Source organism: Myotis myotis, unplaced genomic scaffold (assembly GCF_014108235.1).
Source record: "Myotis myotis isolate mMyoMyo1 unplaced genomic scaffold, mMyoMyo1.p scaffold_m19_p_5, whole genome shotgun sequence".
NCBI classification, from domain to species: domain Eukaryota; kingdom Metazoa; phylum Chordata; class Mammalia; order Chiroptera; family Vespertilionidae; genus Myotis; species Myotis myotis.
Window position 1 is genome coordinate 3,696,165 of NW_023416357.1, and position 25,348 is coordinate 3,721,512.

At 44.8% G+C, this 25,348-nt stretch overlaps 2 protein-coding genes across 7 annotated transcripts in view; both read right to left on the reverse strand.

Annotated features, from left to right (window-relative positions):
• Positions 1-3,806, reverse strand: part of MTMR12 (myotubularin related protein 12) — a 50,514-nt gene extending 46,708 nt beyond the window's left edge. The window contains exon 1 of one of the 2 annotated variants that reach the window (XM_036308882.1): positions 3,598-3,806. In XM_036308882.1, the coding sequence (XP_036164775.1) occupies positions 3,598-3,678 (81 nt within the window). In that variant the 5' untranslated portion in view covers positions 3,679-3,806. The remainder of the gene's footprint in view (positions 1-3,597) is intronic. The other variant, XM_036308881.1, reaches the window with a different exon arrangement.
• Positions 3,807-14,224: 10,418 nt separating this feature from the next.
• Positions 14,225-25,348, reverse strand: part of ZFR (zinc finger RNA binding protein) — a 72,568-nt gene continuing 61,444 nt past the window's right edge. For 3 of the 5 annotated variants that reach the window (XM_036311073.1, XM_036311072.1, XM_036311071.1), the window contains 3 exons: positions 17,437-17,548; positions 17,233-17,330; positions 14,225-15,839 (listed from right to left, as the gene is read on the reverse strand). In XM_036311073.1, coding sequence (XP_036166966.1) covers positions 15,660-15,839; positions 17,233-17,330; positions 17,437-17,548 — 390 coding nt within the window. In that variant the 3' untranslated portion in view covers positions 14,225-15,659. Of the gene's footprint in view, positions 15,840-17,232; positions 17,331-17,436; positions 17,549-25,348 lie in introns of those variants that run through there. The other 2 variants (XR_004967839.1, XR_004967840.1) reach the window with 2 other exon arrangements.

Sequence of the window (25,348 nt, forward strand, 5' to 3'; positions counted from 1 at the left end):
AATGACATGGAAAGATATTTACAATATAGATTTCTGGTGAAAAAGGCAGATTACAAAGTAATATAATCAACAATATCAATCCCATTTTGGTAAAAAATATATACTGGTATATGCACACACCTACACGCATCCAATAGGATACAGTCCAAGTTGTTAATAAGCTTATAATTTTTCTGTAAAATGTTTGCATATCTATATCTTCTTATTATTTTTTTAAAATATATTTTTATTGATTTCAGAGAGGAAAGGAGAGGGAGAGAGAGATAGAAACATCAATGATGAGAGAGAATCATGGGTTGGCTGCCTCCTGCACGCTCCACACTGGGGATCGAGCCTGCAGACCTGAGCATGTGCCCTGACCGGGAACCGAACCTTGACCTCCTGGTTCCTAGGCCGGTGCTCAACCACTGAGCCACGTCAGCCGAACAATTTTCTTATTTTTCTACAATGAACACTTATACCTCCTGAAATAATGCAAACATTTTATGTAACAATAAAAATGGATCTGGCACCCAAACTATCAACAGATGCCTCCCTCAAGCAGAGCTCAGGGATTCCCCGTACAGAGGCCAGCATCTGTTGTACATTGTACCTGGGGCCAAGCTGGGGCGGGCGCTGAGATTTTTAGGGACCAGCCATCAAGTACCACTGAGATAGGCCCAGAGCTCTCCTTCCTATTCACCTTGATTCCAGAGCCATCGGCTTCCCACTCACAAGGTTTATTTGATTGTAACCCTCTGGGCAGAGTTTTCAAAACTGACCAAAGGTCCTAAGTTACAGTTCAGGATTTTAACGTTCACATTCCTTGATTTAAGAGGGTCAATAACTGAAGAACACAAGTTACTCTGGCAGAGATCCAGTTTTAAAAGTTGGAGCTAATCTCTACCCCTCATGTTAGGCTGGCCAATGCCAAGCCGTTCTTTTCTTTTTTCTTAAAATATGTTTTTATTATTTCAGAGAGGAAGGGAGCGGGGAGAGGGAGGTAGAAACATCAATGATGAGAGAGAATCATTGATCAGCTGCCTCCTGCACGCCCCACACTGGGGATGGGATCCAGCCCTGACCGGGAACCGAACCGTGACCTCCTGGTTCATAGGTCGACACTCAACCATGAGCCACGCCGGCCAGGCCAATCCTTTCTGATAAGAATAAAAAATAAGCCATGATGTTTAAAAGCATCATCGCCCAATCCATGATCCAGTTCCACACTTCTGCTTTTAACACGAAGTGCTGACTCCCAATAGATTGCTTGGCCTATCGAAAGCCGCCACCGCTGAGCCTCCCAAGGTCCCATCAGCCAAGAAACAAGCTCATCACCGGGCACAGGTGTCACTGCATCAGGAGGCGTGCAGGCTGTCCCGGCAGCTCAGAGACCTGCCAGCAAGCAGGCGTCTTCAGGCACAGACCTCCCAGCTAGCAGAAGCAACGTGCACACAAAGAAGGGCTAGGAAGACAGACATCACAGGCAGCAAAGATGAGGGCAACAGAAGGGAAAGCAGCAGAAACAGCAGGAGGACAGTCCTCGGAAGAGTGTCTGAGGCACCCCACCCTGAGTGAGGGGGAGAATGCCACCAGGCCCAGTGCTCTGGGAGGCACGCAAGTGAGCCTGGACGCTGCTGCCCCTCATGCCTTTCCAATGCGGCATCTGGCAAAAGCTACACACACTTCAAAACCAACTGTCTTCTCACCCCCTCACTCTCGTATCTCTTAAAAACCATCCACGATTCACATCAGAGCCTTATCCTCTGTTACAAAACATTTGTGGAGACTGCTTACAACAAAAAAGCAGAGTCTACACAGCACTATTTTCTTGCAAGAAAACAAAACTGCCAACTATCAGGATCTGAAAAAAAAACACACAAAAAAACGTGATCACTTCAGGCTCGTTTTGGGTCTGAACCACTCCCCTTCCCCAGCTATCCTCCAAAGAAACAGAACAGGCGCTGCTGCGGGCAAAGAGGGAAAACAAGTCTAATTACAACATGTGCACTTGGCGGATGAAAAAAAACCTGGGCATTCTTGAACTCTGGCCACGTTTCAGAAGCGCTCCCACTTGCCGTTTAACCTCGCTCAAAAGCGAAGGTTAAAGATCAGTTGTACTTCAACCAGAGCGCAATAAAAAACAAAAGACGCCCCGACCCACTGGCCACAGTGCTGCCGGTGACACCGCAAGGGAAGCCAGCTGGAAACTCAAAGCGACCCTGACTCCTTATCGAGCACTGACAGAGGAAGAGGAAGTGGTTTTCACTTTATTTTTAAAATGAGGTCTAACAATCGGACCCGGTGCACGAGCGTGCTCCACCGGGGAAAGCACACATTTTGCAACGGGAGACACAGACGCGAAGGCTGCAGGCCCAGGCGGGCGGGCTCAGCCTACCTGCCCTCCCTGCAGAGGTGGAGGCCGCTGAAGACAGAGCTGGCAGTGCTTCTGCGGGAGGCAGGAGAGACTTCTGGAACCCAAAAGGGGGGCTGTCCAACTGGACATCTGGATCGCGAGCTACTGCTCAAGAGGCCTGGGCACCTACAAGCTGTCACCTCGCAGCCCCTGTATGGGACCGTGCCCCGCAGACACTGGGCCTGCTGCCTCGGTGCCCCCACCACACACACACACACACACACACACACACACACACACACACACACCAGGCTCTGTCCCCCCACCCCAAGCATCCTTCAGGCCTCGGCTCAAACGCCACCGCCGCAAGAGGAAAAAGGAGCCGCTCCCCCAGACACGCACCGCCTGCTAACACACCATGCAATTCCCTTCTGCCTCCCCCACCGCTCGCTCCTCTCCCAGATGAGCCTCGGAAGAACGGGGAGGCTCGGTGGCTTGTCCCCTGGTGTCTACCCCGGCCGCTTAGGACAGTGCCTGGCACCGAGCAGGAGCTCAAGAACTGTTTTCTGAATGAATGAATGAATGAATGAATGAATGGACAGGAGCACTCCAGGAGGAAGGCAAGGCGGGTGGAAAGGGTGCCGGTGTGTGGGTGAAGTTGCGGGGGGGAGGGGGGGCAGCACAGAGGGGAGTTCCCCGGGGAGGGGAAGGCTGGGGGGCCGGGCCGCAGGGTTCCTCCCGCAGAGCCGATGGGAGGCGAGAGGCGCACCGGGTCCGCCAGTGGCACCGGGTCCGCCAGCGGCACCGGGTCCACCAGCGGCGCCGAGCAGCGCTTCCAAAGGGCGGCTGAGATGGAGCGCGGAGGACGCGGGGAAACCCAAGGGCAGGGCAGACTCGCCGGCCGCGGGCCCCGGGCAGGCCCCGCGGGACCGGGACCACCCGCCCCGCCCCCGCCCCTGCCTCGGGGCCCAGAAACCAGCTCCCCCTCGACTTACCCGGGGGCGCCACGGGCCGCCGGACCTCTGGGCTCCGGCCCTTCACCGGGTCGACAGCGAGAGGGGCCCTGCGCTCGGGCACCTGCCTGCCCGCCCCGGGGGTCCCCACCCCGGGCCCCGGAGGCCCCAGCGCGCCCTGGCGGGCGTCACCCCGCCCGGTTCCCCTCCGCACACGCCCGCCGCCCTCCCCGCAGCGGGGGAAAGGGCTCCCGGCGCCCCTCGCCGCGGCCGCCCAGCCGGACGCCCGCCCGCGCGGCGCCCGCTCACCTCGGGGCGCACGTACGACACGAAGGAGGGTTTCGGCGCCCTGGTGCCGCCGCCACCGCCGACCACCCCTTTGCCCAGCATCCCCCCGCCCTGGAAGCCGCGACGCGCGGGAAGAGGCGGCTGCTCGGCTCCCGGAGCGGCGGCGGCCACCAGCACAGGCGGCGGGGGCTCCGCCCATCCCCAGGGCCGCGAGGGCCGCGGCGCCGCCCGCATCCGGCTCCGCCGCTCGCTCCGCCCGCCCCGCCCCGCCCCGCCCAGGCCCGCGGGCCCCGCCCACTCCCCCGCCGGCGGAGAGACCTCGCCCAATGGCCACGCCCCCCCACTCGCTGCCGGCGCGTCTCACTGGCGGAGATTCGCCGTCTGAGATTGGCTACGTTTCACCGGAAAGGCCCGCCCCCTGGTTTTCTGATTGGTCAGAAACGCTCTCGGCCCACCCCCCTGCGCCATGCCCCACCTGGAGTGATGTTTCCCCTGACCAATCCAGAGAGCAATCTATCTGGACTCCTCGGCGACTGGATAACAAGAATGTCGCCGTCGTCCAATGGTCCTGCGGCCACTAAGTGATGAGGGGCGGTTCACGGCGGGAGTCCCGTAGCTGCTGGTGGCTTTGAAATGAAACTTCCCAGAAGCAGAGTATGTGGAGTCTCCGCGTGAGTTCCAAGTCCACACTAGTGGCTTCAGGCTTCTTTCAAATGTTGAAAAAAGTGAGATAAACCAAGAGTTAACAGGCACTTGGGAATAGGCTTAATGTTCGATCATAAAAGGCCTTGCCCATCTCATTTTCCAACATTTTTTGTTTGTGTTTGACAATATCAAAAGACCGTAAGAGGCTTCTCGTAACCACTCTCCCCAGTTACCGAGAAAACCCTCCTTTTTAGTGAAGACTGCAAAGAAAAGTCATTTAAATAACACATGTGGCGCTACGCATGGTTAGGCACAAATGAACGATGCAGGGCACAGCTTTCAAGAAATGCCGCCCAGCCAGGCTTCGCGAAGAAAGACCCCCTGAAGGAGGTGTGGAAGCATGAAGTTCTCTGTCAGGATTAAGAACACCACTTTCTATTTCACAACAGTTTTTACTTTTCACAGTCCAACGGCAGCCCCGGCCAGGGAACTGCAGCCTAGGTGCATGCTCTGACCCGGAGTCAAACCTACAGCCTTTGGGTGGATGGGACGACGCTCCAAGCAACCGAGCCCCCCAACCAGGGCGCCGTCCTGAGCAAATTTTTCGTCCCTGACCTTTCGGATAACTTTGGTTTTCCGTGATCTTCCACCAGCGCCCGCGTGTTCGCGTGGGTACCGATGGCCAGGCTGGCTTCGTGGACATGCAACTAGTGCAGTCACGCAGGGCCCACACTGATAGAAGGGTGTGCGGTTTAATGCTTGGCAGTGGCAGCCTTGAAATTCTGAATCGTGGTATCTCTAATTGGTGGTTTTGAGTGAAGTGCGATGAGACAATGGAGGGAGCCTGGGGTCTCGGAGCCTCAACTCCTGCAAAGTGCCGCTTGCCATCCTTTCCCCACCTCCTCTCGGTGCCTACCCTACATCTTTTGTCTGTGTCCTTGGGCAGAAATAATAAAATAACATTAAATCAAACTGTAACTGAAAAATAAAATTATTTTTAAAAAATAGTTTTAACTGTTTACCTCTGGATTTTGAACCATGAGTATTACCTGGCTCAACAATAAATAAATTAAAATTTACACACACATACATACCTATCTCATTTACTTTTTTAAAAAATTAAAGCAAAATTCACATAAGGTAAAAGCAGCCATTTTAAAGTGAACAATGAAAATACGTTGAATTTTCATTCATAAATAAGAGCCTTTAACAAGTCCTTGCCATTTTCTGTCTCTGCTTGTCTTGGCATTCACCCCCACCCATCAGGGTCTCCTCCCAGTGCCACCACCTCGTTGGCACCTTCCTTAGGGACAGTTGGGACAATCTAGATGCTTCTGAATTCCTAGGCATCCAGAGCCCACAGCCGCCTCGGCTGTAAACTTGAACCTGCCTTAGAATCACTGCAGTGGGTCCAGGCCTTTGTCTCCCTCCCTAGAGCTGTGCCCAGAGCTTCTCACGGTCAGAGGACGCCCTCCTGTGCTTCGCGATACTCCCTACAGCACAGCCCTCGGTGCTGTGAAGAGAATATGGGATGGATGGATAAGCTTTCCAACCTGACACTCCGGAACCCCGCAGCCTCTGGGACAGGGAGACTGTGCCCTCTACAGGGCCGTTAGAGACGTGGGGAGCCGGGAAGGCACTCTCTAGCACAAAGAAGAATAACGAAAGAAGAGGCTGGGACTGCTCCTCCCATCCCCCCTCCCCAGGCCTCCGCTGGGCACACTGACTGGCCCACCGGTGCGTGAAGCATGCACTAGAACTTGGCTTGCGTCAGCCGCTACGCCACCCACAGCTCCCAGAGCGGGACACCAATTCATTTTGGAGAGCCTGGGGGTTGGGGGTGGGGAAGTCGCAAGGCCCAGAGAAGTGGAACAACTCGTCCAATCTGCTTTCTGACCATGAATTCCAGTCCACTGTGGTCTGACGTGATCTGATGACTTCTGAGCTTTATCTTTGTCACTTGTCTTCTAAGGCCGTTGCAGTCCATCTCCGAACTCCTTCCTTCCGTGTGTCCCCCTGCTCTCTGGGCTGGTCCAGAGCCCCAGCCAGGCCTGGTCCCATTGCTTGTCCCGTGTGCTTCTGGGCAGGGAAGGTGCCCGCTTGGGGCCTGTGGTCCCTCTGTCCTGCCCGGCCCAGCTGGCTGGATGGCGAGTCCTCAGAGCTACAGTGGAGTCCTCCTCCCGGGCTGGGCAGCCTCCCAGTAGCACCTCTGGGAGGCTCACTCACATCACTTTCTAGGTCTCTCGGGGCCATGAAAAACAGTGGGTCATTTTCACCCCCTGGGAGACACAGAGGAGTTAAGGGGCTTTTGCAAGTTCTGGGAAGGTTTCAAGTTCTCTGTGCCTCAGAGCAGGGGCGCAGGGGCGAGGATGGTGTCAGCAGCCCAGGCAGGCGGGTGTCAGTGTGTGTGTATGACGGGTGAGAGGGTGGAACCAGCAGGCAGAAAAACCTGTTATTTGGGTTGATTCATTCCAGGAGAACAGCACCGAGATCTGGCATCTGATTCCAGGCAGGATGACCTCCAGGAGAGAGGAATGAGAAAGCTTGTTGCTGTCTCAAATGATTAAGATTGACGTCACCTCGTGCTTCCCATGTCATTCAATCATCCGGAGGCCGAGTGTCGCCAAGTGAAAATAATGTGTTATTCCTTCTTGAATGTTTCCTGAGATGGAAGCATCCAGTGTCAATCTGACTTTCTGGTGGGACAGAGCTGGCTGGGGAAAGCCAGGGGCCTGGCCTGCGGGCTGTTTGTTTGCTAATTGGAAGGGAAATGGCACTGGGAGGACCTCTCCTGCCCTCCCAGTTTTGCTGGAGGCTGAATCTGGTTAGAAACTCTGGCGCGGAGGACACCCTTTCCCACAGTGCGTGGCGCCTACTGGTGCTCTGGACGGGGAGGAGGGGAGCTGGGCTGTCACCGGGCAGGGAGAACAGCTCAAATGGAAACGGGCCCAGCATGCCCCCCACTGGGACATTTGATCTTCACTCCAGCAGCCGGGCCTGTGCCCAGCTTGGCGGGCCCCTTCCCACTCACTGAGACCTGAAAGGCTTATTGTTCAGGTGGCTGCAGAGCAAGCACAGAGGTTGTGAAAGACCCACTGTTTCATGTTTGAAACGCTCGTCTGTCCCAAGGTTAAAATGGATTCAAAATTGTTTTTTCAAAATCCTTTCTGTCCAAAGGCAAAAGGAGAATTCAGGGAGTGGAAATGGCTGAGCTGCAGAGCCACGGCTCAGCGTTTCTTCCCTCCCGAGCAGCTTCCTGACCAGCCATTCCCCTTCCCTGGGACACTGGCGTCCACTCTCCATCCACTCACCTGGTCTCGGAGCGGATCCCGAGGGCAGCCACGTAAAGCACCAAACCAGACCCTCTCAGACCTTGCAAATACCTTATGCAGGTTAAGAAGTTTCATGGCTCAGCTCAACTGGGGTCCCAGAAAAAGAGGGGGATCCATTCATTCTCTCATCCAACGTGAGACAGCAACGGAAGGGAAAATGCTAAGAGAAACTGGAACCACATAGACGTAGTCGATTAACTTTCAGGTAAACCTCTCTCCGCTTTATTTTTTCCTGGTCTCCTCAAATGCCAGGGCGACACCTTCCCCCCATCCCCAAAGAAAGGCGCGGCCCCTCCCCAGGCCTCTGACGCTGCCCCAGAGGGAGCAGACAGGCCTGTGGAGAGGAGAGTGCTCTGCTGGGGACTGGCACCGCACGTCCCAGCGCAGGGCGAGGCAGGAGAGGCGGGAAGAGCAGGTTAGAACGGCAGTCAGTGGAGCCCTGAGTGCCAGGCGAAGGCTGCTGGAATCCCTCCTTAAGGCATGTGGAGATATTGGGCGGTTTTCACACCATTTTTTCTTCTTAAAGAATTATTATGCTGTAATTATTTCAGAACTAGTCAGTAGTTATGTGGTGAAAGATATTATAGAAACAGAGATTATCAAACCTCCTAATCTGATAGGAACAAAAGCCCCAAGCTGAACAAGCCATAATCACACTACAGAGATGAGCTGCTGAGTCCGCTGGAACATGCTGGAGAATGGTGTGTGTGTGTTTTATAATCTGGTTTTTTACTACACGTAAATTTCTTCGTGTATTATTCTACTACTAGTTATTTTCAATTTTTTCCAACGTCACGTTCCTGAGGGAGCTGACCCCTCTCAGGAGGAACGGGCTGAATGACGAGGACTTTTCAGGAGGGAACACTCCCTTTGGGGTTGCTGGTCTCTAACATCATTAGATGGTTGAGCAGTATTTCAGTCAAGTACTTATTGGACATTTCAGTTGTTTCTACTCTTACACACTTGCCAGTAGTGCTTCAGTAAAAATATTTGAATTTATAGTTTTGTATATCTATCTGATTAGATTTCGTTCTTTAAGATGAAGTCTTTGAAGTTCAGCTGCTGGGTCAGAGTCTCCCTCTTTATTTGTATACTAGAGGCCCGGTGCACAAAAATTTGTGCACTCGGGGGGAAGGGGGGGTCCCTCAGCCCGGCCTGTGCCCTCTAGCAGTCTGGGACCCCTCGGGAGATAACGACCTGCTGGCTTAGGCCTGCTCCCGGGTGGCAGAGGGCAGGCCCAATCCCTAGGTGCAGCCCCTGGTCGGGCTCAGAGCAGGGCCGATTGGGGAATTGGGGCACCCCCCCCCCCCCGTCACACTCAAGGCGGGGTCGATGGGGAGGTTGTGGTGCGACCCCCTGTCACGCACAGAGCAGGGCCAATCCGGGGGTTGGGGCACTGCCCCGTCACGCACAGAGCAGGGCCCATCAGGGGGTTGGGGAGCTCCCTCCTGTCACGCACAGAGTAGGTCTGATAGGGGAGTTGGGGCACCGTCCCGTCACACACAGAGCAGGGCGGATCAGTGGGTTGGGGTGCCGCCCTCTATCACCCACAGAGCAGGGCCGATCAGGGGATTGGGGCGCCGCCACTGTCACACTCAGGGCAGGGCTGATGGGGAGGTTATGGCTCTACCCCGTCACACACAGAGCAGGGCCCTGGGGGGGGGGGGAGGGTTGTGGCCCCGCCCCCTGTCACACACAGAGCTGCAGGGCGATCAGGGGGTTTGGGCGCTGCCCCGTCATGCTGATCCCGGTGCCGGGAGGCATATTACCCTTTTACTATATAGGGTAGAGGCCTGGTGCACGGGTGGGGGCCAGCTCGTTTGCCCTGTAGGGTGTCCTGGATCAGGGTGGGGGTCCCCACTGGGGTGCCTGGCAAGTCTGGGTGAGGGGCTGAGGGCTGTTTTCAGGCTGGTGGGTGACTGAACTCCCAAACGCTTTTTTCCTTTTTTTTTTTTTTATTCTGGGCCAGGTTTAGCTTGAGGCTTGGCTCCAGCTCTTAGGCCTCCGCTCCTGAAAGTAGGTTTCTGGCCTTTGCATACAATGTTGCGAATCTGCTGGCTGAAGCCTGGAGGTATTTGTTAAAATGTTTCAAACTGCCCGCTCAGAGGCCTGCAGCCACAGGCAGGGAACGTTGGTTTCCTCCATCACTGAGGCAACCAAGCCTCATGTTAGTTTCAAGCTGCCTGGCTGCCGGCCGCCATCTTGGCTGGTAGTTAATTTGCATATCTCGCTGATTAGCCAATGAAAAGGGTAGCCAATTACCCTGTTTCTCTTTTATTAGTGTAGATATCCCATATAATAAAACCCTAATATGCAAATTGACTGAACGGCAGAATGACAGGTCGCTATGATGTGCATTGACCACTGGTGGGGGGTGGGTGGGTGGGCAGCTCCTGCATTAAGCGTCTGCCCCCCGAGAGGGAGGTGACCGGCAGTGGTAATCGGGGTGGGGCTAGCAGTCAGACATCCCCTGAGGGTGCAGGCTGGGCTGAGGGACAACCACCCCCCCCCCCCGCACAAATTTCATGCACTGGGCCTCTAGTAGTTTTATATTTTTTTTTTTAAAAAAGGGTCCTTCTGATATAGGCACTCCTATGTTCATAGCAGCACAATTTACAATAGCTAAGATTTGGAAACAACCTAAGTGCCCATCAGCAGATGAGTGGATTAAAAAACTATGGTACATCTACACAATGGAATACTATGCCGCTATAAAAAAGGAACTTTTACCCTTTGCAACAGCATGGATGGAACTGGACAGCATTATGCTAAGTGAAATAAGCCAGTCAGAGAAAGATAAATATCACATGATCTCACTCATATGTGGGATATAATGATCAACACAATTTGATGAATAAAACTAGACCCAGAGACAAATGGCAGGGGAGGGGGGTGGTTAGAGAGCAACCAAAGGACTTGTATGCATGCATATCAGGATAACCAATAAACACAGACACTGGGATGGTGGGGGCTTGCCCAGGCTGGGAATGGCTGGGGGGGGGGGGGGGGGAGGTGTCAATCGGAGGAAAAAGGAGACATATGTAAAACTTTAGACAATTTTTTTAGAAAAAGGGTTCTTCTGATGTCGACTGAGCTAGTGCCTCTTGCCTTTACAATCTTGGTTTTACTAGTTCAGACCTAATTATTTTCTATCTTTCCAACCTTTATCAATCTGGTTGACAAAAAGTATATTACCTTCATTTTTTTAAATTTGTATTTGATTACTAGTAAGGTTGAAAATTTTTCATATGGCTATCAGCCACTTATATTTATTTTGAGAATATACACTTCTTTTGAGAACTGTCCACCCATGTACATTGTTCATTCACCCTTTTAAAGAAAGAAGCTTTTGGTCTGAGATGACCACTGAAAATGGTTCACTATTCACTTGACCCAGAAACCCCCATGAAGTCATGCCAATCAGGAGGTTCAAATCTTCATGTTCACTCTAAGAACATTTGTGAAACTGCCTGGGCCATCAAGGGCGTGCCTACCCGAAAAGCCACCAAGTGCCTTAAGGGTGTCCCTGTAGGAAGCCATGTGTGCCATTCCGCACTTAAAATGGCGCTGGTAGGTGGTGTCCAGGCCAAACGGGGGCTGGATGCAGAGTGCTGGGCATCTTGCTGCACGTGCTTAAGAATGCAGAGAGCAGTGCTGAACTGGGCTTAGGTGTAGATTCTCTGGTCACTGAGCAGTCAGGTGAACAAAGCTCCAAGAGGTGGTGCAGAACCTAAAGCTCACTGGCAGATCAACCCGCACATGAGCGCTCCCTGCCATCGGAGATGATCCTTTTTGAAAAAGAGCAAAGTGTTCCTAAACCAGAAGAGGAGGCTGCACAGAAGAAAAAGATATCCCAGAAGGAACTGAAGAAACAAAAACCTGTGGCCCAGGAGGAAATCCAGTATAAAAAAAAATGTCAATAAAAGTTTTTATCTTATTACCAAAGTGTTCCTTGTTCCGTCAAAACATCTGAACCAGTTGAAAAAGTCATCCAGAACAACCAGTGTCAATGGTTTTAAGACTTTTCCTATGTATGTGTGTGCATATGCAGATGCATGTATCGTAAATGGATGCTGGTTTTGCACACGCTTATTTGTGAACACCTCAGCTTGCTGATACATAGCTACATCATTATTTGTAATGGCCCACTATATGGATGTCCCATTTTCCCAATTCTTTTTTTTTTTTTTTAATGCTTTATTGATCTCAGAGAGGAAGAGAGAGGGAGATACAAACATCAATGATGAGAATCATTGATTGGCTGCCTTCTGCACGCTCCACACTGGGGATCGAGCCCTGAAACCCAGGCATGTACTCTGCCTGGGAATCGAACCGTGACCTCATGGTTCATAGGTCAATACTTAACCACTGAGACACACCAGCTAGACCCATTTTTCTAATTCTTGACCACTTAAGTAGTAAATCTTTATGCCTATGTCTAATTCTTAGTGGAATCAGATTCAAATGACTTGAACATCTTTATCAATATCAACTCTCTGGTATAGTATGTTGTAATGGCTTTCCCAGTTATTTCTTTAAACTTTTGTTTATTCTAGGATAGTATTAAAATTATAAAAATTCATATATTGATTTTCACATATTGAATCAGTCTTGCATTTCAGTTGTATTTTTTTAACTTTTCCATCTGCTTTCTTTTCTTTTTTTTTAAATATATTTATTGATTTTTTACAGAGAGGAAGGGAGAGAGATAGAGAGTTAGAAACATCGATGAGAAAGAAACATCGATCAGCTGCCTCCTGCGCATCTCCTACTGGGGATATGCCCGCAACCCAGGTACATGCCCTTGACCGGAATCGAACCTGGGACCTTTCAGTCCGCAGGCCGACGCTCTATCCACTGAGCCAAACCGGTTTTAGCTTCTTTCTTTTTTTAAAGCTTTATTGTTGAAGCACTTTTTTTTTTAAATCGTTTTTGTGTCAGGGTAATGTTGGCCTTACAAAATAACTTGGGGTTGAGCCCTGGGAAAAAACTATTATAAAATTATTCACAAGTAACTTTATGGGGTCACTTACCCTTGCTCTTCCCTCCCCCGCAACCTGCCCAGTTATGTTCCAGTTCCCAGGGGCTCATCTTTATCATCCTCTGGCCAAAAACCTGGGCTTTGATTACCACACACTGCCATACTCTCCCATGACTGTGCTCACGTGCACGGCTAAGCAGGGAGTTCACCTCTGGAAGGTAAACTGTCTGATAGTTCACTTGTGATCTTCTCCAATCTCTGCCACTAAATACGTTTGAGTCCTCACACTGCTGCTCGAAGCATTTTATCCAGATTTGACAGTTGCATTCAGAGACAGGGAAGAGAGTGCTTACTTCATCTGATCCAGAGCTGTGACTCACAGACTGGGTCTCAGTCAATAATTCAGCTGCAGCTCCCTTTCCACTTCACCATAAATGAAGCCCTCTCCATTTCATCTCTTTTGATGTACACGAAGATTTCAAAAATTTAAGCACCTATACAAGTAAGAATCTAGAAAGTCTTATTTTCCTTTAGCCCATCTTTGTTCTCTTCAACTCCCACAGCCTTTTCTTCTCTTTCTCTTGGTCCAGCCAAAGAGCAGACAGGAAGACAGGCAGGCTGCTGCGATGTTAGATCTTCAGGAGAGAGATTTTGGTTTCTATTCTGAAAGAAAGGATGCCCTTCAGGCTGTAGCTTACTTGACTTTCAGGCCTCCTCCTGACATTTCTCTGCAAACAATCAATGAAGGAAGTGCAAGTGTTGCTTCATGACCGCCCTTACATTCAATGTGGATAACCTCAAGTGTGCTAGTGCAGGAAGCACAGGATCAGAGACCTGGAAAATTCTGAAACGAAGGAATTTTAGAGATTCTCTGTGCCTCAGTTTAACAGATGTAGTTACACACACAGATTGGGCGAGTCCACAGGCCAAATGGCCGGCATCTGAAATGTGATACAACTGAATGCCCACAGGCCAACCTGGTAGGAAAATAGGGAGCAAACGAGAAGGCTGTGGTCCACTGTCCAGAAGAGGCTTTGTCTCAAATTCATCCTCCAAGGAGTGGCCATTACGCTCAGCTTTAGCTAAGTAACACCATGTAGTAACATGTCCTGTGTCATCAGATCTGACAATTTTTCAAGAGGTCAAATTAGAATTTTTGTGTTTAAAATCTTTAATATTGGCTCAGAGACTCTAACAGAATTTGGGACAAATAACACCTATCTATATTCTGGATGTAGTACATACAATATCCTTTCTGACTTCTGGCTCAGGAAAAGGTTAAAATGCAGAGCAAAGGAGATGGGATTCCCTTTATTTTCCCATCCTTACTTAACCATTGGCCTTAGAAAGAGATATAGCTTTGTAAGTTCTTTAGAATAAAGAGGGGTGAAAAAGGTTGATGGATAGCCCAGTAGCGTAGACCAAAACTGGGAGACTTAAAATCTATCCGCATGCCATGTCTTGAGCATTTAAATTCTACAGAAAGAGGGTTGGCTAAAAACACAACTGTAGGAGGTACAAGGCTTAAAGATTAAAAGCTTAGGCTTTTAAGTCAACAGAACTCTGATGATCTGACCCAATTCAAGAGACTATATTTAACCAATACAGTATTGAAAATTATAAAATTTTTTGGAAATTCTATGCTCAGGCAACAAACATTTGTCAGCAATAACAAAATATAACTACCCAATACTTTTGAATATAGTTTTACTAAAGCATAAGTCATTTCAAAGCAAAAGTAGTTTATGTCAATTCTAACATATAATACATTTAAGTCATAATATGAATTTAAATTTTTATTTGTGTATTTCACTGTAGTGCTGTGACAACAAAATGACACCTGTGTACCAGAGCATAAACACATCAACAGTAAGATGTAACTTATCATTACACCACTGCTAGAATATTTAGCTTTTTGTAGGACACATAAGCATGTAAGATGGCCACACCAAATAATTTTCTGGTTTTTTTTCCTTAGATAATCTTAATTTTTTATCAGTAATACTTTATCAACCTCACTGTTAATAGAACTGTAAATTCTCTGGGTGATAGGGTATAGGGGCAGGGAAAAGGAATCATTCAATTGTGTTATACTGTAATAGTCGCTAGAGTAATCTCACACACACCAACAAGGAACTGTCATCATAATTAAGGGCTAGTTACTGTTGTTAGTTGCACAATGATAAAGTTCTTTTCAAAATATTGGTTAGCCCACTTATAGTATGAAAAATGCCCTCTCCACTTATGCAGAAGAAAAAAATATTCAGAAAGTTATTTTTGGCCTTGCTATGTCAAAAAGTCAACTGTACAAAGATCTACGTGTCAAACCTAAAATTATAATTTTAAAAGTCTATTAAAAACAAAGATGTCATGCATATTTATTACTTATGCAGAGGCTTTTAAAACTGTTGCAAGACCATAGTATATATTAGCTTTTATACTGCTAATGCACAACTAACAGCAAACTTGATTAGATTAACAGAAATCTGTCTTAATTACACCTTTATATATCACACTAGGGAGACAAATGCCACAAAATCTGCAGAAACATTCAGTTCTGAGCACTTAAATGGCAGGATAACTTTTTGTGTTATAATCCATCACATATAGAATAACAAAACAAAACAGGAAAAAATTCTGCAGTCTCACATTACAAAAAATTTACTGCTGTAAAATATTAAGGAGTAAAGGACATCATCTATAACACAAATAGCTAGTGTCAAAGAACAAAACCTCTAAATAAACCTCTCAAAATACACATAGTAACTGAAGTACAAATACTGCATTAAATACAGTGAAGATTTAATAAGACTAGTTAATAAAAGACACAAAAATAGAAGAAACTAGGGCAACCAGTAAATAAAACCAAAATAATGGCGGGGGGGGGGGGGGGGGAGAGAATCTGAACCACTGTTTTTCCCCTAGTTGGAGCACAATTTTTGGGGGGTATCTTTCCATTCATATAACACCTAACACTGTACATGAAGATTTTAATGTCACAGAAAAACTTGGTTCTTCCATGAAATTCTCGATAAATTTTTTGAAGTAGACATTATTATGAATGAAAAACAGCCAACAAATGGGCACCTATTATTTTTAACACTGCAGATTTTCAGAAACATTTTTTAAAAGTTATCATAATCTTTTTTGTCTTTTTTCCCCTCAGCTTCAAATCCATCAACTCCATCACTATCCCTTCTTCGTTTCCTGTTGTTGTGGATGTTAAAACGTTGGCTCATTTGGGGTAGCGGGTCCATGCCTAGAACTTTGTGTATCTGGCGGAATGCAAGGAGTCTCAATGCAAACTGGAATAAAGAGTCAGAATTTAGAATTAATTAATTAATTAATACTTCTTGTTAGGTTTATACCCCCATATGTAAAAACGCCTCTGCTTAATGAAAGAAATGCCTTAAACAAGATTAATTTCATAACTGAAACCAATTCATCCACCCAGTCAACAATTGATGAACATTTGGGATGTTTCTACTTTTTGGCTATTATGCATAATGTTGTCATGTACAAGTCTTTCATGGACATGTTTTCAGTTCTGTTGGGTATAAATCTATGAGTCACACTACTTTTCAAAATGGCTGCTGTTTAGACTATTCTTAACCCCTCTTTATTTTCTTTAGCCAGGATAATATACTTTTGGGTTAAAAAAAAGGAAAGCTGTAGCAGTTTTTGATTGATCAATTTTTTTCATTCATTCATTCATTCATTCATTCATTCATTCATTCATTCGGTTCACATGTTTTCCTTTTCCATAATTCTTCTAATAGGACTAATAACTGATAATGACAATGATGATAGCCAACGTAAAGCTGGACAGTGAAAGCTGGTAGCAAAAAAATTGTTTCATTGGCAATATGGTGTTGGAGGAGAGCTTGATTGATACTTTGGATCACCAGAAAGACAAATAAGTGTGTCCTACAGCAAAGGAAGCCTGAAACACCACTGGACGCAAAAATGACAAAATGGAAGCTGTGCTACTGTGGGCACATCCTGAGAAGAGAGCAGGAAAAGAGAAAGACCAAACAAGAGATGGGCTGGCTGCATGAAAAGAAGCCACAGGCATGAGTCCAGAGGAGCCACGCTGGTCTGGTGAGGACAGGACACTGTGGACATGACCTGGGTCAGAGCTGACTCAATGGCACATAACAAGCACATTATTACAGTTACACACACTAACTCACGTAATCCTCCCAACAATCCTGCTTGAGGCAGACACTGCTTTTATCCCCATTTTACAGATGAGATGGCAGAGCTGGTATTCAAACCCAGAGGGTCTTGACTCCAGAGCCCACACCTTAATTACTACATGAGACAGCCTTTCCAGTGGCAGGACAGGCTAAATTATAACAATAATTACCATAAACCACATCACTTCTGTACAAGCAGATGACCTCGTTTCCCTACTGATTTTCATATATAACCTAATACTCAGATTTAACAAGACTGAAAATGCTGCTTTATTTTTATATTTATATAATATACTTTAATTAGACATACATATAGTTAAAATAATAAAATTTCAGATAATAGTGAAATCTAGTTCAAAATATACTCCCCTTTAAGAACTTAATAAATAAACAGAAGAATGAATCCTATACAGTATTTCTTCTAAAGGACAGTTATAAAAAAACAAACCCTTAAAGGCAGTGGCCCAATAAAGCTTTGGGATTAAGAAGACACCCTTACCTGTGCACTGGATGTGATGTCCTCACGCTGCTGGTCAGTCATTGTGGCCAAGGTATCAAAGGGATCCTTCTCACAAGGATCCAGAAGGCCAGGACTACCTACAGTAATCACCACAGTGAGAAAGAAATATTAGCTTTTTGTAAAAGAAAGAAGAGTTCTGATTCAATTATCAAACATACACATCAAAAATGAAGTAAAACTTACCTTTAAGAATAATCCCTGAAGAAATGCACTCAAACACTCTTCTTAGTGCATCTCCAGGGCTCTGAGGACTAGAAGCACTGCTGATTGCTTTCTCTACTAATAACTCCATAGCCTAAAAATAAAAACATACAACATGTGTTTAACAGCTTACAGACCAAACAACAGAATGATAAACCACTCGATAAAAATTAAAATTTTAAAGACTGAAAAAGTTACATAGAACAAATCACAAAAACGGAAAATAAAAATTGCATGTAATATAAAAATAAACAAATAATGAAAACAAAACTCTTAAGACAATATAAAAATTACATTTAAAAAATATTTTATATTTTTTTAAAAAAAATTTTATTTACTGATTTGAGAGAGAGTGAGAAAGGGAGAGAAAGAGGATGGGCGAGGGAGGGGGAGACAGTGAAAGAGAGAGAGAAACAACATAAGTAAATTGTTGTTCACTTATTTATGTATTCATTGATTGATTCTTGTATGTGCCCTGACCAGGAATTAAACCCTCAATCTTGGCATACAGGGACAACGCTCTACCTGGCCAGGGCTACAATTTATTCTTAAGGGGAAAAAAAAAAGAAAAGTAAAATATATTAATAGTTTTTTTTGTTTGTTTTTTAATGTTTAAATTATTGCTATGGTTTTCTATTAAACAAGGACAGTCCTTAAAAATACTTTAGATATGTAGGGCTCACATACATTTGTTCTTTAATACCTACAGACTGATGATACCAGGGAGTTACAGGAGATCAATAGAGAGGACTTTTGTTTTTTCTTTACAAACAATGTACATTATCTAAATTTTCATTTACTTCACAACTGAACTTCTATTATCCCAAAGGAAAATACAAATTATGCTTTCACTGTAAATTATATTTGAGACTTAAAATGTAAGCCAATGAACAAAATACAAAAGTAAAAGTACAGGTTTAGAAAGCAGCTAATCCAGGAAATATTTTGAAGGGCTTATTAGAAAATTTGCTTTCATTTAGATTTTTAACAGTGAGATATAATTCCCATAACATTCTCTCTTAAAGTTTACAATTCAGTAGTTTTTAGTATACTTACAAAGTTGTTCAACCATAACCACTATCTAATTCCAGGACACATTCATCCCCAACAAAAGAAACTCCTTACCCATTAGTAGTCATTCTCCATTCTCCCTTTCCTCTACCCCCCTGGCAATGACTAAATCACTTTCTATTTCTAAAGATTTCTTTGTTCTGGATATTTCATACAAATAAAACCATGAAAATGTAGCTTTTTGTGTTTGGCTTTGTTCACTTAGCATAATGTTTCAAGTTCACCCATCGTGTAGCTTTTAACTTATGTTTTAAATAAAACTACCAATAACAATTCAGAGAAAGTAAATAAACTAGAAATACAATGAAATCCCTAAAATAATACTGAAGTTGAAAATACCTTAGTGAGAATCCATTTTTAGTTGTCTGCTTGAAAAGCTCACAGATTTATTAATCAGAGGTGAAAAACTGTCAAGGCATTCAATCCAAAGCTACTACTCAGGTGTTTTAAATAAGAATTTTAAAATGTTTGGATACGTGAAGACTGTATTCCCAAACAAATTGGGAATAAATTATAAGCGAGATGGGAATTTAAAGAGACACATTAAAGAGTGTATATTAACAGCAGTGAAAAAAAAAAAAAAAAAAAAAGACTACTGCTGGCAGCAGGAGAGATTGGGAAAAACATTTTTAAGCGAATGTTCAAAATGACACATGTAAATCACAACTAAAAAAAAATCATGATGTTCAGTTTACCCAGTTCAGGAATAAAAAATATTCAACACATTTTCAAAAGATTTTCATTTTAAAATTTTAGTATTTTAAGGATTCAACTTCAGTTTTCCAAACACTCTATGACTGTATAATAAGTATCTCCTTGCCAAACAAAGTATTATTTTAAGATGTTCAACAGACTGTGAAATCCTGAGGGAGGTCAATGTCATATATTTTGAACCTCTCTGCCTATAATAAATGGCCAGGATATAGAAAATACTCAATAAATATTTGTGAAACAGAATACTTTTGGAAAGAATCCTATCTAATAATAGGCAAACATGGTAATTGACTGTACCTTCATTACGCCTCCCATTGGCTAATCAGCACGATATGCAAATTAACCCAACCAAGATGGCAGCCGGCAGCCACGCAGCTGAAGCGAGCAGGAGGCTTGCTTGCTCCAGTGATGGAGGAAGCCAAGGTTCCCCGCCTGCTGCAGCCCAGCTCTGAGCTCCGAAAGCAACAAAGTTTCAGTTATAGAAGCTAAACCAACCCCAGATACCTGCTTTCAGCAGGCCGTGGCCACAGAGCTGGAGCGAGCAGGAGCCGGCTCTTAGCTCCAGTGACGGCAACAAAGTTTCAATTATAGAAGGGAAATAAATCCCAGATTAAAAAAAAAAAAGAAAAAGAGAGGCTGGGAGCTTCAGTCATCAGCCAGCCTGAAAATGGCCCTCAGCCCCTCACCCAGACTGGCCAGGCACCCCAGTGGGGACCCCCACCCTAAAGGCAGTGTGGCCAGCCTGAAAACAGCCATCAGCCCCTCGTCCAGGCACCCCAGTGGGGAACCCCACCCTGAAGGGGGTGTGACCAGCTGCAAACAGCCATCAGCCCCTCACCCAGGCTGGCCAGGCACCCAAGCGGGACCCCCACCCTGATCCAGATCACCCTTCAGGGCAAACCAGCCGGCCCCCACCCGTGCACCCTGCCTCTATCCTATATAGTAAAAGGTTAATATGCAAACTGACCTTAACAGCAGAAAGACTGGGAATGACTGGTCACTATGACACACACTGACCACCAGGGGGCAGATGCTCAATGCAGGAGCTGCCCTCTGGTGGTCAGTGTCTCCCACATGGGGGAGCTCTGCTCAGCCACAAGCCAGGCTGATGGCTGCCAGCACAGCGGTGGTGGCAGCCTCTCCTGTCTCCTCAGCAGCGCTAAGGATGTCCAACTGCAGCTTAGGTCTGCTCCCCGCTGGCAAGTGGACATCCCCCGAGGGCTGCCAGGCTGCCAGAGGGATGTCTGATTGCCAGCTTAGGCCCAATCCCCCGGGGAGCAGGCCTAAGCCAGCAAGTGGTCATCCCCTGAGGGGGTCGCAGACTGCAAGAGGGCACAGACCGGGCTGAGGGAACCCCCCGCCCCCAAAGTGCACAATTTTTTTTTTAATATTGTACAACCCCCTTCAGGGCTCACCGTCCAAAGGTAAGGAGGCTGAGCAATGGTTTGAGGCTGCAACTTCCTCTGGCATGGGTCGACTGTGAGACACAAATTTTTGTGCACTGGGCCTCTAGTCCTATATAATAAAAGGCTAATATGCAGATAGACCGAACGGCAGAATAACCAGTCGCTATGACATGCACTGGCCACCAGGGGGCAGATGCTCAACACAGGAGCTGTCCCCTGGTGGTTCAGTGCACTCCCATAGGGGGAGCACCGCTCAGCCAGAGCCCTGAGCCGTGCTCATGGCTGGCGAGCACAGCGGTGGTGGCAGGAGCCTTTCCTGCCTCCGTAGCAGTGCTAAGGATGTCTGACTGCTGGTTTAGGCCCATTCCTAAGATGTTAGTCAGACATCCCGAGGGCTCCCGAGCTGCGAGAGGGTGCAGGCCAGGCTGAGGGGACCTCCCCCCTCCAGAGTGCATGAATTTCGTGCACCAGGCCTCTAGTGCAATAAGAATCCTGCTTATATCAGGGTAATAATCCTGCTGATAAAAGGGTAACAAGCAAATTACTTACTGATGCTGTGCTTAAAATATAAAATTGAATAATATATGAAACTCTCAATAAATACCTAAACTTTTACTAAGTACTTTTAGGTAAAGTTAAGAGAAAAATAAATATTAAATAATCACCTATAATCTATATGTCAAGATAGAGAATGTGTTTCAAATAATACTAAGCTTTTTCAAAATCTGCTTATTGACTGATCATAAGAAGTAGGAATTTGTTATTTATACTTGCATATAAAGGTAGATAGAAACTAAGAATCAAGAAAGAAATGAATTATTTAGGGAAAACAATAGTCAATATATTTAAACATACAATGAAACTAAGCCAACAACCTAACTTCTGAAATCATTTGCTATGAAACAAGCAATTTAAAAATATTAATTTTCACCCAGCCAGAGTGGCTCAGTGCTTGAGCATGGATCCACTAACCAGGAAGTCACAGCTTGATTCCAAGTTGGGGTCCATGACCAGGTTGCGGGCAAGATCCCCAGTAGGGGGCATGTAGGAGGCAGCTGATCAATGATTCTCATCATTGATCTCTCTCCCTCTCCCTTCCTCTCTAAAATCAATTAAAACATTTAAATATATATATATATTAATTTTCTACAGAACATGGCTATGCTCCATGCAGATACCTACGGTTAGTAAAGCAACAAAAGTACAATATACATGGATTTATAAACTCTGAAATACATGCATTTAAAAGTAAAAGGACATCAAAGAAGAAGAATTAAACTACAGAAGTAATATCTAGGCTGTAATGTAAAGGATCTTAGTGGCTTAACGAGAAAAGGACCCCATAGTAAATAATTTGAAATCAGTAACTTCAACATTTGTTTTTAAAAAGTCATGAAATCGTTCTAGGTTTGCCCATTATGCATAATATTGGCTGTAAGTTTGTCATATATGGCCTTTATTATGTTGAGGAATGATCCCTTTATTACCACTTTGCAGAGAATTTTTATCAAAAATGGGTGTTGCCTGGCCGGCATAGCTCAGTGGTTGAGCACGACCTATGAACCAGGAGGTCACGGTTCAATTCCTGGTCAGGGCACATGCCCAGATTGCAGGCTCCATCCCCAGTGCGGGGCATGCAGGAGGCAGCCAATCAATCAATGATTCTCTCTCATCATTGATGTTTCTCTCCCTCTCCCTTCCCCTCTGAATTCAATAAGAATAAGTTTTTTTTAAAAAAATGGGTGTTGAATTTTGTCAAATGCTTTTTCTGCATCTACTGATAAGATCATGTGGTTTTATCTTTGAATTTGTTTCTGTGATGTATCACATTTATTGATTTGCGTATATTATACTACCCTTGTATCCCTGAAATAAATCTCCACTTGATCATGGTGTTTGATCTTTTTAATATATTGATGGATCCGATTTGCTGATGTTTTGTTGAGGATTTTACTTAGCATCTATGTTTATCAGGGATAGTGACTGGTTAATACTCTTTCTCTGTAGTGTCTTTATCTGGTTTTGGAATTAGTATAATGCTGGCCTTGTAAAAAGAACTTGTAAGTCAGTCAGAGAAAGACAAGTATCACATGATCTCACTCATATGTGAAATCTAAGAAATAAACTAAGAAAGAAAATAGATCCAGAGACAGAGAAGCATGGAAAAGAATGACAAATCTCAGAGGGAAGGTGGGAGTGGGTGGGTGGGTGGAGAGACATTAACCAAAGAACTTGTATGCATAACCCATGGACACAGGCAATAGTATGCTGAGGGCGGGGACAAAGGTTGGGAGTGTTAGGGTGTGGCTAGAAGGGGTCAATGGGGAAATAAAGGGACATCTATAGTACTTTCAACAATAAAGACAAATTTTTAAAATAAATAAATAAAAAGAGTAATGAAGCATTTTTTTTCCCCATCCCTAGTATAATGCTTACGAAGTGGTAGGCACCCTGCTAAACACTTTAAATGCATGATTTCATTACATTTTTATAACTAGGTAGTATTATATTATAATTTTAAAGATTAGAAAAAGAAAACTTAAATAGTTTGATTCCCGGTCAGGGCACATGCCCAGGTTGTGGGCTCGATCCCTGGTGGGGCCACGCAGCCAATCACTGATTCTTTCTCATCATTGATGTTTCTCTCTCTCTCCCTAACCCTTCCTCTCTGAAATCAATAAAAACATATTTTTTAAAAAAAGAAAAAGAAATACTAAAGTTAAAAAAAAAAAGTCATACAATTATAAGGTAAAAAGACTAGGATTTGAACCCAGGTCAGTTTGACTCAACTCCTGTTTTGTGTGTGTGTGTGTGTGTGTTTTAAACTATATATTTCAGTAAATATCCTTCTCTAATACTGGTAGATATCAAGAGTAAAAAAACAAACAAAAAAAACCCACATAAAAATCAGTGAGATTGTGGTGACATAGGTATTTTCATTTGGTAGGAATATAAACTGGTAAAACCTTTTTTAGTACACAACTGAAAAGCTCAAAGGCATACACCAGCAATGTCAGTACTAAAGATTTACAATAGGGCTCTTATACTTAAATGAATTCATTAAAAAATATTCAGTGCGGCTATTTATCTGTAATGGACTGGAAACAACAGAAATACCTAACGTGAGGAATTCTGGTTAAATAATTGTAACAGTAACAATTATCCTCTTCACCATTGTAATTTATTATACTCTAAGCACTATTCCGAGCTTTTACATACATTAACCAGTTTTAATCATCATAATCACTGTTAGGAGATAGATATGACTATTATTCCCATTTTAAAAATAAAGATGGTTATATCATTAAAGTAGGATTTTGAGTACTGTCACAACAGGTAATTGTATATACAAAAGCCATTTCTATATTCCAGTTGACATAGAGCAATACTGATACATGCATGACAGACTTCTATTCTTAAATCCATTTGCAGAATGATATATATATGTATTATATTTATGCACAGCACCTTACTTTATACTCAAAACTTTAACACTTTAAAATATATATTTTTTATTACTGATTTCAGAGAGGAAGGGAGAGGGAGAAGGAGAGGGAGGGAAACATCAATGTAAGAGACAAACATCGACTGGCTGCCTCCTGCACACCCGCTACCCAGGATTGAGCCCAAAACCCGGGCATGTGCCCTGTCCTGGAATCATGCCAGCAACCTTTCAGTGCACGGGACTGCGCTCAACAAACTGAACCACACTGGCCAGGGCCAAAAATTTTTAACATCTGAGGTCATAATGCTTATCATTAAGAATTTAATGAATTCTGATCACAAATAAATACTGAAATACCCATTTGTCACTGCTTCTACATAGCAGTGCTATTACTGGCTAGTTTAATCAAACAAGGGAAAATTAAAACCAGAAAAAGTTATAATAAATATGTTGCAAGATATTTTTCAAATCCTAAGTTAGCAAAACTCTACTATATACAAATCTGAGTTATCTGGCTGAATTGGTTGACTTTTCTAGGAAAAATGTAAGTTACCAAAATTAACTCCAGGAGAGAGAAAAATTGATTAATCACAATAGAAGAAATAAAAACACACACACTAACCCTAAAAAGATTGGGAACAGATGATGTCACGTGAATTTTATAAACTGTAAAGGAACAGATAGTTGTGATACTACTAAAACAGTTTCAGAATTTAGAGAACAAAACTTCCAAATTGTTTTTGTTCTGTTTTTTTTAAGAGAGACGAAGGGAGAAAGAAACATCGATTTGTTGTTTCACGTATTTATGCATATCGGCTGTTTCTTGTATGTGCCCTGACTGGAGATCGAACCTGCTACCTTGGCGCATTGGGACCATGCTCTTACCAACTGAGCTAGCCGGCCAGGACCCAAATTATTTTTATAGTTAGTTCATTATTGATTCAAAATCTGACCAAGAGGACAAGCATAAAACTACAGACATTGTTTTATGTCACTATAAAATTTCTAAATAGACATCAGCAAACAGAACTTAACAATTTATTAAGGCTGTCATATACTATTTAAGACTCAACTCTGGAATGCAAATGTAGCTATTAGAACACCTATTTGTATAATATATAATACTAACAGATTAAAGGAGAAAAAACTATGCATTCATGTCAAATCTTGCTAATTTATATAATAAAGTTCAATTTCCATTCCTGATTCAAAATTACTTAACAAACTAGGGAAAAATTGATACTTCTAACATGACAAA